This window comes from Vulpes lagopus, chromosome 15 (genome assembly GCF_018345385.1).
Source record: "Vulpes lagopus strain Blue_001 chromosome 15, ASM1834538v1, whole genome shotgun sequence".
NCBI classification, from domain to species: domain Eukaryota; kingdom Metazoa; phylum Chordata; class Mammalia; order Carnivora; family Canidae; genus Vulpes; species Vulpes lagopus.
In genome coordinates, this window is record NC_054838.1 from 21,220,911 (window position 1) to 21,237,424 (window position 16,514).

Sequence of the window (16,514 nt, forward strand, 5' to 3'; positions counted from 1 at the left end):
TACACCCATTGGCTTCTTGGATGATGAATAGGTAAGCTCAATTCCATTTGCTCATCCATGACCACTTCTGAAACCAGTCATGATTCAAAGACTAAAGCAAGTCCTAGACTCTTTCTAATGGTTAAATTTGAACTAATTTTTGAGTTTGATCAATGTTAGAAGGCATTTCTCTTGCTTTACATACCATTACAAAAATGAAATATTTCCCTAATAACTTAAATATATTTATTTATTTTATTTACTTATGATAGTCACAGAGAGAGAGAGGGGCAGAGATACAGGCAGAGGGAGAAGCAGGCTCCATGCACCGGGAGCCCGACGTGGGACTCGATCCCGTGGCTCCAGGATCGCGCCCTGGGCCAAAGGCAAGCGCTAAACCGCTGCGCCACCCAGGGATCCCAACTTAAATATATTTAATATGACAATATATATTTTACTTTCCAAGAAGAGAAAATTTTAATATTTTATTAAAAATTCTTCTTTCACAGTTACAAACTAATTTTCCTTCATCATTAATCTCCAAGATGAGTGATAAGAAAATTATTTTAATAGAAGTTCAATACAAATATGTAAAAGGGCTAAAGCAATTCCAGGAATATAGAAAACTTAAAGTATTATATTATGCTATGTTATAATTTATCAGATTCAGATTAGAATCACAAAGATTCTTTAATTAGTAGATGAATTGTAATAAGAAAAATCATTTTGATTAGAAAAAAATCCAGATAAAGCTTGATGCAGTAAAATAATTATTCAAATCTTTTTTGTTGTAGTTGGCCGTTAATCTATATTAACATTTTGGATTCACCTAATTTGTGGGGTGGAGTAGGCCATTTAAAGGAAAAAGGGAGTGGCCTCAAAATATTAGCTATGTGCTAGCTATGTGCAACTTTGACGCAGAAAATCTCATTAAATAAATCTATGTCACAAAACTTGATGGTACCATACCATCCCTTCTCCAAGGATGTTTTTGAGATGTTTAATGTTAAGGATATTGTTGCTTTCTCCACTCAGGAAAACCTCAGCTCAGGTTTATATTCCATTTCTCTTTTTCTTTTGCTTCAAGGTCTTCATTTTTTCATGTGAAGAAGGACTCTTTTCTCTTACCCCTCCTCTATCCATTATAGCTTATAAATCAGTAGTGGTGACCAAAGCCATAGAGAAGTCTGAATATCCCAAAGTGGCATCATTATAGTTCAGAATGATGCAAGACTCCATAACTCAATGGTCCTCTTTAGTCTAATATGCCCTAATTTTTTTTTTCATACCCAAGCAAAATGCTATTACATCTCACTTGAATTTGATGCTGTAGGTATTGAGGTGGATTGAAGAGGAGAGAGAAGGCATTGACAATGGCAGCCTATAGGAGTACGGACACTGTGCAGGCTGTCCAAAGTGGTGCAACTGGAAGAAAATGATTATCAACACTACGTACAAGAGCATTCAGATATGAGGGCCTTCTGCCATTTTACCACAGAAACAATGTCTAGAATCTTACAAAAAGGCAGTATGCAGAGATCACAATGTACAGGGACGCCTGGGTGGCTCAGTGGTTGAGCATCTGTCTTCAGCTCAGGGCGTGATCCTGAAGTCCCAAGGATCAAGTCTCACATCAGGCTCCCTGCAGGGAGTCTGCTTCTCCCTATGCCTATGTCTCTGCTTCTTTCTCTGACTCTCATGGATAAATAAATGAAATTAAAACAAAACAAAACAATGATTCCAGCCTGTGGATAGCAGTAATAACAAATAATAGATGACAAATACCAATGAAGAAGTACTTGTGGAGACCTTCCAAAGAGAAAGTAGGAACACCAAACACCCAAGTCTCCAAAGTAATGTCCATTCAATAATACAGGGAAGTGTTCAGATGTTTGGGCAGAAGAGTGGGTTACAGAATGCCAAAAAGTGATTCACTGATATGACCTTCAGAATAATTAAACCTATGCATGCAGAGCACCTAGAGAACACCAAGAAGAAATGTATTTGGTACAGATCTTAATATGCTAAAGAAGAAGTTACCTGACACAGTAAATAGATTTGGAAAATATCTTGATCTCAGAGAGTAGCAAAATATTCAGGATGATGAACTTGAATTTAAACAAGGCATGTTCAGTGTAAGTGAAGTAAAGAGATTTATGATGTATGCCAGACAGAAGAGTCTGTAGATTTGCAGTGCTCTCTTCCAATACCTAGATAAATGGCTCAGGTGAGATCTCTGTAAATTTATTGGAGTTGGAATATTTTGCAAGACAGGTGTATGAATGGATATTTGAGACAAATAAGAGGCTTATAATTATAGTTGTTATGAGTCACTAATCAGAACATCTTCAGTGTAGGTGATACAAGAAGGTTGTAGGTAATGGAAGGGAAAGACAGAACCGTTAATAAGGTTTTTACTCATAGTCTTCTCTGAAGCTCTCTATTCTGGGCAGAGAGTAACATAAACATACCATGAGTATGTAAATCTGGATTCCAGTGTACCTGAGGGAGAAAGAAAAAGGCCATAATTTTAGTGGTCATCGGATACCCTACCCCAGGGGGTGACACTGCTATGTGGGCAAAGATGGAAGAGCAAGAATGATGACTAAACAGAATGGATATGTTCACGAAGGGAAAAAAAAAATAGAATTATGAGCAGCATGGAGATAGTCTCATGGGAAAAAGAAACTTTATGTATGAAAGCTTGTAAAAATATTTTTTTTATAAAACCTATCAGAAAAAAGAAACCCATATTCAAATCGTCCATCTGAACTAGTCTTCACTGCATTTTGAGGCAGATTACCAAAGCATTTAATGATGAGGAATTTTAAATCACAGAGATATATATAAGTGAATTCAAATCTCTCCTCCTGGCCTATAATCCCTTGTATAATGTGAACAATCTACCTTAAAGAGTTGCACAGATTCATAAAATATATTGCAACATTTATAACTTTGATAACACCTTCACACATCCCCTTCCTATTTTCAAATTTCTTTCCAAATGTACTCATATTTCATATACCACATCTAAAATATTACCATAGATTTTCCAAACATGATTAAGATTAAAACAGGTATGCATTTTGCCAAGAGTCTCCCAAATGTTACCAGGAAGGTTTATTTTATTTTATTTATTTATTTTTTTTAATTATTTCTTTTTTTTTTAATTTTTATTTATTTATGATAGTCACACACACAGAGAGAAGGAGAGAGAGAGGCAGAGACACAGGCAGAGGGAGAAGCAGGCTCCATGAACCGGGAGCCTGACGTGGGATTCGATCCGGGGTCTCCAGGATCGCGCCCTGGGCCAAAGGCAGGCGCCAAACCGCTGCGCCACTCAGGGATCCCAGGAAGGTTTAAATAAAGCATATATGCTGCGACTGAGGATGAGTTCTGTATTGAAGCCATTAATGTTTTACTGAGAAGTTAAAAGGCTTAGTATCTTCCAGGAGTATATTCTTTTGACTTTAGAAAGAGAACCTGAAAAAGTAAAAGGGGGAGAAAAATGGTAGTCAATACAGAAACAGAAGGGAGAGAAAGAGTAATGGGTATACAATGTCATCAAATGGGGTTCATGCACACAGAAAAAAAAGATGTGATATAAACATAAGGATCAAGCAAATATATGTAGACTTGTATTGATTCATTCAATAATTAATTTTTTCATCATCAAACATTTATTGAATAGCTAGTATATTCTGAGCCACCAGAGGAGCCACTGGCTGTACGTAGTGAACCAAAACATTGCCCTACCTTACTGAACTTAAAATGTACTGGACATAAAAAATAAAACAGTACAGGATAATTATTGATTACCATTTTGCTGTGTGGTATGAGACAACCAGCAAGAAGGAAAACTGCAGTTAGAATTCAAATAGGGAAGCAACTTGTCTTGTGAGGAGGACAGAGACACTTGTAAATCCAGGCCTCAATGAGGAAAACAAGCTTCTCAGAAAAAACAAGCTTCCTGTGTCTCCTTACTAACATTTCATGTGCAATGACTTCAACTCAGCACAGATTCTGGAAACTCACATTTCAAAATCTCAATCTGACTAAGGATATTTGGCATTAGCAAATAATTCTCTCTGCTTTCCACTTCACCATCTCAGTGTCCATGTACAGTGGATTTTTCCAATGATACCTTAGTAAGAGGAATTCGTGTTATTCCCCAAAGTCATTATTCCTCAAGAACTGTACGGATTCCTGATTTATGAAACTATTCCTTCTGGGCTTATTCTCAATTATAGGGCTTTGTTCTTAGTACCTAGTTTGCTTCTCATTGTTCAAAGATTTGAATAGATTTTCAGTATAAACTTAAATATGCATATATATACATAATATTGTGTATTTTTATAAGGAAGGAAAATGTTGAATGCTTTATTCTTAATTTTTTTAAAATAATACAGATAAAGAATTCCTTTTGTGTCTCTCTTCACCATTACAGTCTTCTCCAAAAGAAGCTATTATTATTATCAGTTTAGCATGTATTTTTAAATTCAGAAATTAAGTGATATTTTTATATGATTAAATTGTTTTACAAAAAGTGTTATCAAATTCATGAGTGTGTGTGTGTGTGTGTGTGTGTGTGTGTGTATCTATCTATCTCTTGCTTAAACTTTGAATACCTATAAATCTAGGTCTTTTTTACACTGTAGAATACTCCATAGTATGGATAGATTCCCAACTCATTTAACTGTTTACTTATGGACAGCCAATTAGTTTTTTAAATTACTATTATTTTATTTCAAACATTGCTGAAGTGAAAATTCTTATTCAAGTCTCTGTGGTCATAAACAAACAGCAGAGCATAAGTCTAGGGCAGTGCTAAGAATTGGAATTTCTGGGGTTAAAGACTAGGTACATTTTAAGTTGATACATATAACAAAGTAGCTGACAAAATACTATACAATACTGATTTAGATTATGACCTCTTGTATATGAAATGTGAGCTCTCAATACATTCATCAAAATGCAGCCTTATCAACCTTTCTAACTTTGACAAGATGACCAGGTCCTATATTGCTGCTACTGGTGCCATTGAAGCACTCACTCTGTGCTTCCCTGGACCACCTTTGTGGTGATGAAAAGGAGTGGCTTGTGGGTAACCATCTCACCGGCCCTAACCTCTTATTATTTTCTTGCAAGAAAGAGTTGGATGAGCCCCTGGCGAATCTGTTTTGTCTTAACACTGTAGATGATGGGGTTGAGCACAGGAGGCACCAGAAGATAGATGTTGGCCAGGAGTAGACGGAGAGCAGGTACAGCGTGCTTCATGAAGCGGTGCACCAGAGCCACGCTGATCATGGGCACATAGTACACAAGCACTGCACACATATGTGACACACATGTGTTGAGGGCCTTACACCTTCCCTCCCCAGAGGTAATGCCCAGCACTGTGTAGAGGATCAGCACATAAGAGAGGATGATGAGCAGCGAGTCCAGCCCAAAAGTGGAAGTAACAATGCAGAGCCCCAGAATGCTGTTGGGACGCGTATCCCCACAGGGCAGCTGGATTAGATCTGAGTGAAGGCAGTAGGAGTGGGAGAGGACATTGTGGCCACAGAAGGGCAGACGCTTCAGGAGGAAGGGCAGTGGGAACATGAGCATCACACTCTTCAGTCCAAGTGCAGCACCAGTAGCGGCAATACGGGGCCTGGTCAGGATGGCTGTGTACCTCAGTGGGTTGTAGATGGCCACAAAACGGTCCACAGACATGGCCAGAAGAACTCCTGACTCCATGATGGAAAAGCAATGTATGGAGAACATCTGCAAAAGGCAGGCTTCAAAGCAAATCTCATTGGCACCAAAAAGGAAGATGCCCAACACAGTGGGCAGTGTAGAAGCAGAGACACCAAGTTCTGCAAAGGCCAGCATAGCTAGAAAAAGGTACATCGGCTGGTGCAGAGTGGTGTTTTTCCTGATCACTACCAGGACCAGGCTATTGCCCACAAGGGCCACAAGATATATGGAGCAGAATGGGACAATAAACCAAGGGTACAGGGCCTCCAGACCAGGGAGACCAGTTAGCAGAAAATACTTGGGGTTGAATTGACTGCTGTTGAACATTTTCCTATGTTGGAGTCCGAGGACTTTGACCTAAGCAGGTACCAGAGATATAACCTGGGGTGAAACACATAAAGGTTATTGGAGAGTGACATAACCTGCAATTTCCTCTGCCTCATATGATCTGCCCACTTATGTCCCTCCTCCCATTCATGATCAGTTCTTTTTGGTCTTTGATGCTAAACAAAAATGTGGTGTCATACTTAGAAATAGGCAATCTTCAGAATAAGAGAATCCGATAGGATATTTTATCATTCGTATTTAAAACTAATCTCTATACTGGTTCCACTGTGTTTGGTAAGAATCGAATGTTTTCCATGTTTCTATCAAGAGATCGTATTGTGTAGTTTTAAAAAGACATCATTGGAAAAACATTAACACAAAGAAAGCTGTAATCTGTCAGTCATTCTCTGAATTCCCTGTTGGAGCATATTGGGTTTTATGTAGCCAATGGAAACAGAGGTTAGAATACACTTACTTCAATGTTAGTAGAGGATGGCTCAGGAGATAAAGATTCTAAATGCCCATCTCTGCCACCCCAAGCAGTATCGAAGACTGCACTCCACTGGAGACACAGACCTATCTAGTTTTACTGGATAAAACACTTCTAAAATGGGCTCTGTTCTCTATATTCTTTCTACTACCTTCTGAATGATCATTTTGGTTTTTACCCACAGTGGAAGAAAGCATGGAAAAAGTCAATGTTATAAAGGTTGATGAAAAGAAATACTTTGACCACTGGAATTTCTATTAATGGGAAGAAATATTCTGTCCAATGGATAATTCCTCTCCCACAGTCAATCCACACATGACAGCATGCTTAATCAATACTTACTGTGTCTATGAAAATGATGAGCAGTAGTCCATGTTTTTGAAACTGCACATATAAAAACAAAAGACTTTTTAAAAAAGATTAATTAATTTATTTATTTGAGGCAGAAGTGAAAGAGAGCACACTGGGGACAGAGAGGAGTGGGAGAGGGACAGTGGAAGAAGGAGTGGGACAATCCCATGCAGACTCTCTGCAGGGCATGAGGCTTGATCTCAGGACCCTGAGATCATGACCTGAGCCAAAACCAAGAGTTGGATATTTAACAAACTCAGCCACCCAGGCACCTCCAAAACAGAAGTCTTTTTATCCATGATGGCCCACCTCAATAGTGTTGATGGTTTTGGAAAGCCTGTCTGGAAGGCCACTTGCATCATTTTACACTATCCAAGAGATGAATATGTTGAGAAAGGGAAAGATGTTTGCATATCAAGAAGTTGTATCTGTGAAGAAACTTCCAACTTCATTATGGAAGTTCAATCAAAATTGACAGGTTAGAAAGAAAAATGAGAGAGGAAGAACAGGATATCTTTCTTGTCAGGTAAAGAAAACAGATCTTATTTCCCATTGGAAACAAACAAATGTAAAAACATGACATGGAGGGAAGTGTATTTATGATGAGGAATTTGGAGACACAGAAGATGGGATACATTTGAATCTGCAAATAGGACTTTAAATCTCTGATTTCAACTTTCTGGTGGGCTCTGATTTTTAAATCTGCAAAATGGAGATAATCATATAGTATATAGTAAAAATTAAGGAGAGTAAATATAATAATGTGTATACAAGAGTCTTTTCTTTTTAAGGAAGCTCCATGCCCAACGTGGATCCCTAAAAGAGCCTTATAAACTATCTGGTGATCACTAACTATAAGAAAGTAGTATTGCCTCTCGTGGGAGACATTAGATCTTCGGTAAAGACCTGTGACTTCTCTCTTAGGGACAGATTTCAATGATGTTATGAGGTGTTCCTTGACTGGGAACCATTTATGTGGCTGATACTCTGAGCCTGACTGCCTTTCTAATTAGTATTTGGGGTATATTGTCCCTTTCAGCTTGACCCTTCCACTCCTCAATTTGACATAATAATAGTCGAAGTTATTTACTTCCTGTTTATAGTATGTAAGAGTTTGCTTTGTTTTTAGCAATATCCTTGGATTACTTAGAATTCAACCTTCATTTACAAATGTGTATTTATTTATTGCTTCTTTATGTATTGCTCTTAGATTTCATTTTATGTATATTGGAATTTCAGAGCAGTGTGCATAAAAAGGTAGGGCTGCAGAGTATGGGGTCAGATTACCTGGGTTGGAATCCTGGTTTGTCACTCTCCCATGGGCTCTCTATTCCTTATCTAGAAAGCAGACATAATATGTAGCCTTAGGTTTGTCTGAGGCTTACACCAGTGAATGTGTATGAAGCAGGTAGCATACTACATACTTCCAGCAACTGTTATTTTGCTGGTGAAATAATGGTAATAATAATGTCAATGTAAGTCAGGCATTTAATTTTTATTTTATTTTATTAAATTTATTTTTTAAATTTATTTATGTATTTATTTATTCATGAAAGACACAGAGAGAGAAAGAGAAAGAGGCAGAGACACAGGCAGGCAGAGGGAGAAGCAGGCTCCATGCAGGGAGCCTGACGTGGGACTTGATCCTGGGTCTCCAGGATCACACACCCTGGGCTGACAGCGGTGCTAAACCGCTGAGCCACCTGGGCTGCCCAGCATTTAATTTTTACATAATCATTTTTCACTCAGGCCTTTCTCTCTCCAGCCTTATTCTCTTTTTTTTTTTCAATTAAGCAATTTCTGAATTGCTTAAATTTTTCTAGATTGAAGATAACAATTTTGTATCTTTATCCCAACCTTATTGCATTTACAAGTATCTGGAATGCCTGTAAGAAATCATTTGCCTCTGCTTCCTGAGCCATGAGGATGTGGATGAATGTCACCTATATTAAAACAACAACAACAACAAAACTGGTGCAGCCACTCTGGAAAACAGTATGGAGGTTCCTCAAAAAGTTAAAAATAGAGCTAGCCTATGACCCAGCAGTTGTATTACTACGTATTTACCCATAGGATACAAAAATACTAATTTGAAGGGGCACATGCACCCCAATGTTTATGGTAGCATTATCAACAATAGACAAACTATGGAAAGAACCCAAGTGAGATACACACACACACACACACACACACACACTGGAATAATACTCAGCCACAGGGGATCCCTGGGTGGTGTAGCAGTTTGGTGCCTGCCTTTGGCCCAGGGCATGATCCTGGAGACCCGGGATCGAATCCCACATAGGGCTACCGGTGCATGGAGCCTGCTTCTCTCTCTGCCTCTCTCTCTCTCTCTCTCTCTCTCTCTCTCTCTCTATCATAAATAAATAAAAATTAAAAAAAAATACTCAGCCACAAAAAAGAATGAAATCTTGAGGTGCCTGGGTGGCTCGGTCAGTTAAGCATCCAACTCTTGATTTCAGCTCAGGTCATGATCTCAGGGTCATGAGATTGAGCCACACGTTGCATCAGGCTCCACACTTGGTGGATTCTCTCCCTCCCCCTCTGCCCCTCCCCACCCCCACTTAAGTGGACTCTCTCTCAAAAAAAAAAAAAAAAAAAGAAAAGAAAAGAAAGGAAATCTTGCCATTTGCAATGACCTGGATGGAGATAGAGTATATTATGCTAGGTAAAACAAGTCAATCAGAGAAATACAGATACCATATGATCTCACTCATATGTGGAATTCAAGAAATAATACTTGAACATAAGGGAAGGTGGGGAAAAGGGAGGGAGTCAAACCCATAAAATACTATTAACTTTAGAGAAAAGACTGAGAGTTGCTGGGGGGTGGGGTGGAGGCATGGGCTAAATGGATGATGGACATTAAGGGGGGCACTTGTAATGAGCACTGGGTGTTATATATAAGTGATGAATCACTAAATTCTACACTTGAAATAATATTACACTATATGTTAACTAATTAAAATTTATTATTTTTAAAAGATTTTATTTATTTATTCATAAGAGACACACAGAGAGAGAGGCAGAGACACAGGCAGAGGGAGAAGCAGGCTCCATTCCATGCAGGGAGCCTGATGTGGGACTCGATCCCAGGTCCCCAGGATCATACCCTGGGCCGAAGGCGGCACTAAACAGCTGAGCCACCCTGGCTGCCCACTAATTAAAATTTAAATAAAAACTTGAAACAAATAAAAAAGAAAAAATGCTTGAAGTATATACATAACATTTAATCATTGACTAAGTGAGTCAATTTTGGAGAAATTATCCTAATGAGAAATGTGAAAAAAATGCTTGACATTTTTGTCCAGAACAGCTTTGTGCACATACACATACAAAATCTGATATTCAAATTATGCTTAATTAAGCATTGTTTCATTTTATGAAACAAAATTTTAAATCATCTATTAAAGTGATATTTAATAATATATAAAACAAAAGGCTGCTGCTTTCCACAAGCTACTCTAAGCATTAAAAACAAACAAACAAAAAATGTTTGCATGAGAAGGGAGCCACTGTGTAGAATTGCCAGTACTGAGTATCACCCACCACATCAAAGGAAACCCATAAAGTTTGAGAGAGAACATGCCTGTTTGTGATACAGGTTGTGGAAAGGGAGTAGTGGCCTGGGATCCAGCCTCAACTTTGTGTTTGTCATCTTCTTTGTCTACTGGCCAGTGTATTAATTTTGGAGGCACCAAGAAAAAGTGAAGGAAACAGATTCTAAAATGCATGGTATCCTCTGGCACTTCAAAACGGTCTGGTGGAGAGGAGTCAGTGGTATCTGAACATCATCCATCAATCTGAATTAATAAAAGGAACAGTGTTTTTTTTTTTTTTTCTTGTTGTTCCCTGCCTCCACTGTTTAAGATGAAAGGGAAATTCTTCTATCTCATGTCTGCATCCTCTTTGAAACTCCCATGAGATCTACCTCTTTTAACTTGACTCATCTGCAAATCCTGACACATCCTAACTCCTCTTTTCCCCTCCTGGTCATTCCTGTGATTTTTGTTATTATTTTCTTTTCTTTTCTGCCTTCCATTTCTTAAACACTTCAGCATTCAGATCAACTAAAAAATATATTTTAAAACCAATGTAACTTTCATCATTGTTTTGGAACATCTGGCTCAGATGTCAGTCCTGTGATGTCTTCCTCACTTGGGCATGTGGTTAATCACTTTCTGCAGCAGCACCTCCCTCTAATCTAGCACTCCATCCCCTGTATTGCCATTTAAGTTGTTTGTGTGCCTTCTTCTGGTTGTCTGTAAGCTCTTCCAAAGAAGATGGAGGGCCTACATTTTGAGCATGTCACCAGGGCTTAATAAAAGGGAAGGGACACAGGGAGGCAGGAAACAGGAAAGAAGGTGCATATTGATATGGTGATACAGTCTAGGCTGGGAATTTGAGGCAGGAAACAGGGGAAGGACTTTGTCTTCTTCTATCAAATGATAGCCTCTCAAGACAAAAAAAAAAATCATGTAATATTCTTTTACTCCATTGTATATGAAAAGCTGTTACCTTAGGAAGTCAGGGATCGATGCTGATGAAAGAGGTGTGTGGGTTGAGAGGGAAATATTTTAAAAGGAGGTTAAAGCCTGGTGTTTGGTGGGGAAAAGGTAATTCTAACTTAGAATTTGGTAATTCTTACTTAGAATTACAAGAAAAGAAAAGCAATCCACATTGATTTAGTACAATGTATCAGGTACTCTGGAAGGGTGCCCTGTATGTGTTATCTTTGTATATAGGTCACCTGACTTATTCTCAAAATACTCAAAACAACTCACTCATACACATTTAACAACTTGGGAAAGTGAGAGATCAGCATTTCAAGTGACTTGCCAACCCACAGTGGCAAACCTGCAGTTTAAGAGAACAAGGAGCCTGAACAAAAGTGGTACAAAGAAGCCCATGGTAACAAATGGGTTGGAGGAATCAGTCAACCAGATGGGGAGGAAGGACAGTGAAAAACACAGGTCATCGAGGAGCTGGTTTCAAGAGTGACTAGGCCCTACAGGCTATGTGGCTGCCTGCATGGGACAGAGGGGACAAGAACTATTGACATGGAAGGTGAGGGAGTGGAGGGTAAATGGGTCTAAGAAACAACGATTTTTTTTTTTTTACAACGATTTTAAAGGAGAATTAAATACCTACTCTAAAATTTGGACTTGGAAAAAAAATGGAGGTTTCCCTGCCCCAGTTTTCCTGAATTAATAGAGAAGAATTGAATAAAACAGATCAAGTATTTTTCTGCCACAGTGAGGCTTTCTGGATAAAAGTCTGAGTCCTGCCAGGAGGGATATTTCATGACATGAAGAAAGGGGACATAAAATCTGTGCTGGAAATGAGCTGCATCTCAGAAAGGAAACCCATTTCAGCTCACCTGAACTGGAGATTTCCCATCCTCCTGATTCAATTGGCTGGACTTCTATGCCAACTCCACTACTCCTCTATGAAGGTCCACCTACCCATTCAAGGTAGTCAGTCTCAGGCTGGTCTTCAGCTCACTACCTGGAAGCAGGGGCTGACTGGCCTTCTCATTTATTGTGACTTTAGAACTAGCCTTCTCCTTCTCTCAATTTTGCCAGGCAGTCCTCTGGGATACACAGGCAAACCAGCCTCAGAAGAATGTGTTGCCTCTAGGCCTGCAGGAATTGGGCCTAGAGCAGAGGATCCCAGGAGATGCTCTCTGGGGAACTATAAGTCAACTTTAGAGATAATATACAAGATGTGTATGTGTGTGTATGTGCGGGTATACATATCTGTGTGAGCATGCTTTTATGTGCATTTGCTAGTGTGTATATTCATGTAAATATCTGAATGCATGTGTGTGTGCATGTGTGTAGATGTATATATACCATGTTCCTTCATGTAGAAATTTGTTTGCAAGTTTTTATAACCTATAAGCATGTATATTTTCCCACGAATATATTTACCATCAAATGTGCATTTGTGTAGGTGGTGATATGACAGAGGTATGTCCTTGACTCATTAATCCAAGGAAAGAACCCTCAGATCTGGGTGAAAAGTGAAACTGAATATCCATTCACGTCCATGTATGTGCATAAATGTCCTGCATGTCTCTTATAATCTTATGTATTTGTATGATAGTATATGTCTGCTTAAAGATCCTTCTAAAATACTCTGATAATTGTCCTTTGTCCTAAACCTTATTGGTCAGTGACATTCTTGTGTCCTAAGGGGATAGCAGAAATTGTCTTGTACTGAAACTGGCAAAGTATCATCTAAGTGGCCTGTTGAATTTGCACCTTGTACTCAGATCTGGGGGTTTTTCCTTAGGTTAGCAATTCAAGGACATACTTCTGCCACATTACTACCTACAGATCTGAAACTCCGTCAACCTCAATTTTTCTTGTTCAGGTTATAAATTAAGCTTTATTTTTAATGAGAAAGAGAGTAGAAATAGAGGGGGTGGGGAAAGGCAGAGGGAGAGGAAGAATGAGAGAGGGAGTCCTAAGCAGGCTCCACACCCCACACAGAGCCAGACTTGGGTCTCAGTCTCGTGACCCTGCGATCATGATCTGAGCCAGTATCAAGAGTCAGGTGCTTAGCTGAGCCACCCAGGGACCCTATAAATTAAGCTTTTATGCCTCCTCCGGACTTAATTCTGTCCCAGACTATGATATAGACAAAAAAAAAAAGAGATATATTGGAAAGTTACTCTTAGATATACAAAAAAAAACTTTCCCTGATAAATGTATATAATAAAATTATTTTTTTAATTTTTCTTTCATTTTGTGACTTTTATTTATTTTTTTATAAATTTATTTTTTATTGGTGTTCAATTTGCCAACATATAGAATAACACCCAATGCTCATCCCGTCAAGTGTCCACCTCAGTGCCCATCACCCAGTCACCCCCACCCCCCGCCCACCTCCCCTTCCACCACCCCTAGATCGTTTCCCAGAGTTAGGAGTCTTTCATGTTCTGTCTCCCTTTCTGATATTTCCCACTCATTTTCCTCCTATAATAGAATTATTATATTTTAAAGAATGGTGGCAAACTCATTAGTTAATCCAAAAAATGTGAAGTGATGATTTAAGTTTCCACATAATCAGAGTAACTTATTACTAACAACATTATGTAATTAGAGTTCTACCAAATCAGTAGAGGAGAAAATATAAAAATCACTTTGAACATGCAAACATTTAAGTAAAAGAAAAAATCATTCTTTTTAATATAAGAAAGTAGCCACTTTACATTCATAAGGATGTACATAAGTAGTATGAGCATAGACTTTATTTGATTTTAACATTAGAGTCAATTCACGATGTACAATCAATTGATCAAACTAAAATAGGTAAGCAGAACTTGCTTTACGGTATGAAGGCTTAAAAAGAAGCGTGAACTCATTCCTCATTTTGATCTGCTGTAGTCCATTGCCAATGCCTCACTGTATCTTCTCCAGTGAAACCACCTTGAGGATGGCCCTGCGGATCTGCTGGGTATTGATGCTATAGATAACGGGGTTCATCAGGGGTGGGAAGAGCACGGAGACGGTGCCCATGAGGATGTGCACTAAGGGCGAAGTGTGGTGTCCAAATCTGTGCACGATGGAAAGGCCTAGCACAGGCACATAGAAGCAAAGCACAGCCAGGATGTGCGAGACACAAGTATTGAGGGCTTTGAGCCTCTCCCTGGCAGAAGCGATGGCCAGCACAGTGCGGAGGATGACAGCATAGGACAGCAGGATGAAAAGGACATCTGAACCCATGGCCAGCATGATGATGCACAGCCCATAGAGTCTGTTGAAGCGTGTGTCGGAGCAGGCCAGGCGGATCATGTCCTGGTGAAGGCAGTAGGCATGAGACAGAGACCCTGGGCGACAATAGTCAAACTTCAACAGATGAAGTGAGGGCGCAGCTGTGATGGCGGCACTGCGCATACCCAGCACAGTCCCGGCCAGTGCCACGCGAGGACCTGTGAGCACAGATGCATAATGCAATGGGAACCGGATGGCCACCAGGCGGTCCAGGGCCATAGCAAAGAGCACAGCTGACTCCATGAAGGAGAAGGAGTGCAGGAAATGCTGCTGCAGAACACACGGCACCAGGCCCACCCTCCGGGCATCAAACCACAGTAGACCTAACACTGAGGGCAGCGTGGACATACACAGGCCCAAGTCTGTCACAGCCAGGATGGCCAAGAAGTAGTACATGGGCTGCTGGAGAGAAGGTTCAGTTCGTACCAGATGCAAGATGGTAGCATTACCTATGAGGGCCACCAAGTATCCTACAAAAATGGGTAGTGAGATCCAGTGGTGAGCCCATTCCAGGCCTGGGAAACCTGTTAGCAGGAATGTAGAGAAGCTCATGTTGGCCCTTGATAGGGTGGATATCATCATTCTCAAGAAGTCTATTCACTCTAGGAAAAGGGGGTGGTGTTTTGAGAGTTACTAGGCCATTAAGCACTGAGCACTCCTGCTATCACCGGACACCAATCCCCTGCTGGCCGGTCTGGTCTTTCTGTATACTGTGGACTCAGTGACCTCTTGATTAACCACTGCCCACAGAAGCAGCCTGTCATTTTCCTGCTTCCTCCCTTCTTTGTCTTATTCCCATCCATCCCTTTACTTACCTCATGACAGTAAGCCTCAACAAGGGTTTTTCTCTACTTTTTTTCTTAATCAGTTGTGAAAGATAGGGTCATTGTTGTTTTTTAATTTCTCTTAGAAAAAAATTGGGCAGCCCCGGTGGCTCAGCAGTTTCGCACCACCTTCGGCCTGGGGTGTGATCCTGGAGACCTGGGATCAAGTCCCATATCAGGCTCCCTGCATGGAGCCTGCTTCTCCCTCTGCCTTGGTCTCTGCCTCTCTCTCTCTCTCTCTCTCTCTCTCTCTCTGTGTGTGTGTGTGTGTGTGCCTCTCATGAATAAATAAAATCTTTTTTAAAAAATCTAGAGCTCAACCTTAACAGTGCTGAGATTCTCTGAAATTCTGTTACTCCCAAGTTGTCTTTTTTTGTATGACTCAACCTTTCAAGCTTTTCCTGTAGAAGAAATTATATCCAATTTTTCTAAGCAAATCAAGAATGCCTATATACGGTTTCCTCATCCAGTCTGCTCTCCTTATTGCCATTATGAGATCCTCCCCACATGTCCCTATGATCAGGAGAAGAGGTATCCTGCTTCTTTCCAAATCTAACCTCTCTCAAAGAACCCATGACTCACTCTCCAGTATCTTATGCCTCAGGTATCCCAGATCCCTGGGAAGTCATGCTAATTCATCCTTAATACAGTCTACATCTTTAAAGCTGCTACCTTTACTCTTATTTCTGGAACTTTCTTTATTTCCCTTCTTTCTTTTTCTTCTTTCTTTTCTTTCTTTTCCTTCTTTCTTTCTTTTTCTTTCTTTCTTTCTTTCTTTCTTTCTTTCTTTCTTTCTTTCTTTCTTTCTTTCTTTCTTTCTTTCTTTCTTTCTTCTTTCTTTCTTCTCTATGTTTTTAAAGTATCTCTCCCCAGAAATCAACCTGGGGAACTGATTCAACTTTAATAAATCAGGGCTACTTACTAGAACAGTATTTCCTGAACAGGTATTGCAAAAAAAAAAAAAAGTGTATCAATAAGTGTACCTTGAAATAGAAGCAATAA

At 39.6% G+C, this 16,514-nt stretch overlaps 2 protein-coding genes across 2 annotated transcripts; both read right to left on the bottom strand.

Moving 5' to 3' along the window:
* Nucleotides 1-5,112: 5,112 nt before the first annotated feature.
* On the bottom strand, nt 5,113-6,048 carry LOC121476637 (olfactory receptor 51I1-like). The gene has a single exon (XM_041730758.1). The coding sequence runs from the start codon at nt 6,046-6,048 to the stop codon at nt 5,113-5,115; it is 936 nt and encodes a 311-aa protein (XP_041586692.1).
* An 8,268-nt stretch (nt 6,049-14,316) lies between these two features.
* On the bottom strand, nt 14,317-15,267 carry LOC121476129 (olfactory receptor 51L1-like). Its single transcript, XM_041729869.1, has one exon. The coding sequence runs from the start codon at nt 15,265-15,267 to the stop codon at nt 14,317-14,319; it is 951 nt and encodes a 316-aa protein (XP_041585803.1).
* Between the last annotated feature and the right edge of the window lie 1,247 nt (nt 15,268-16,514).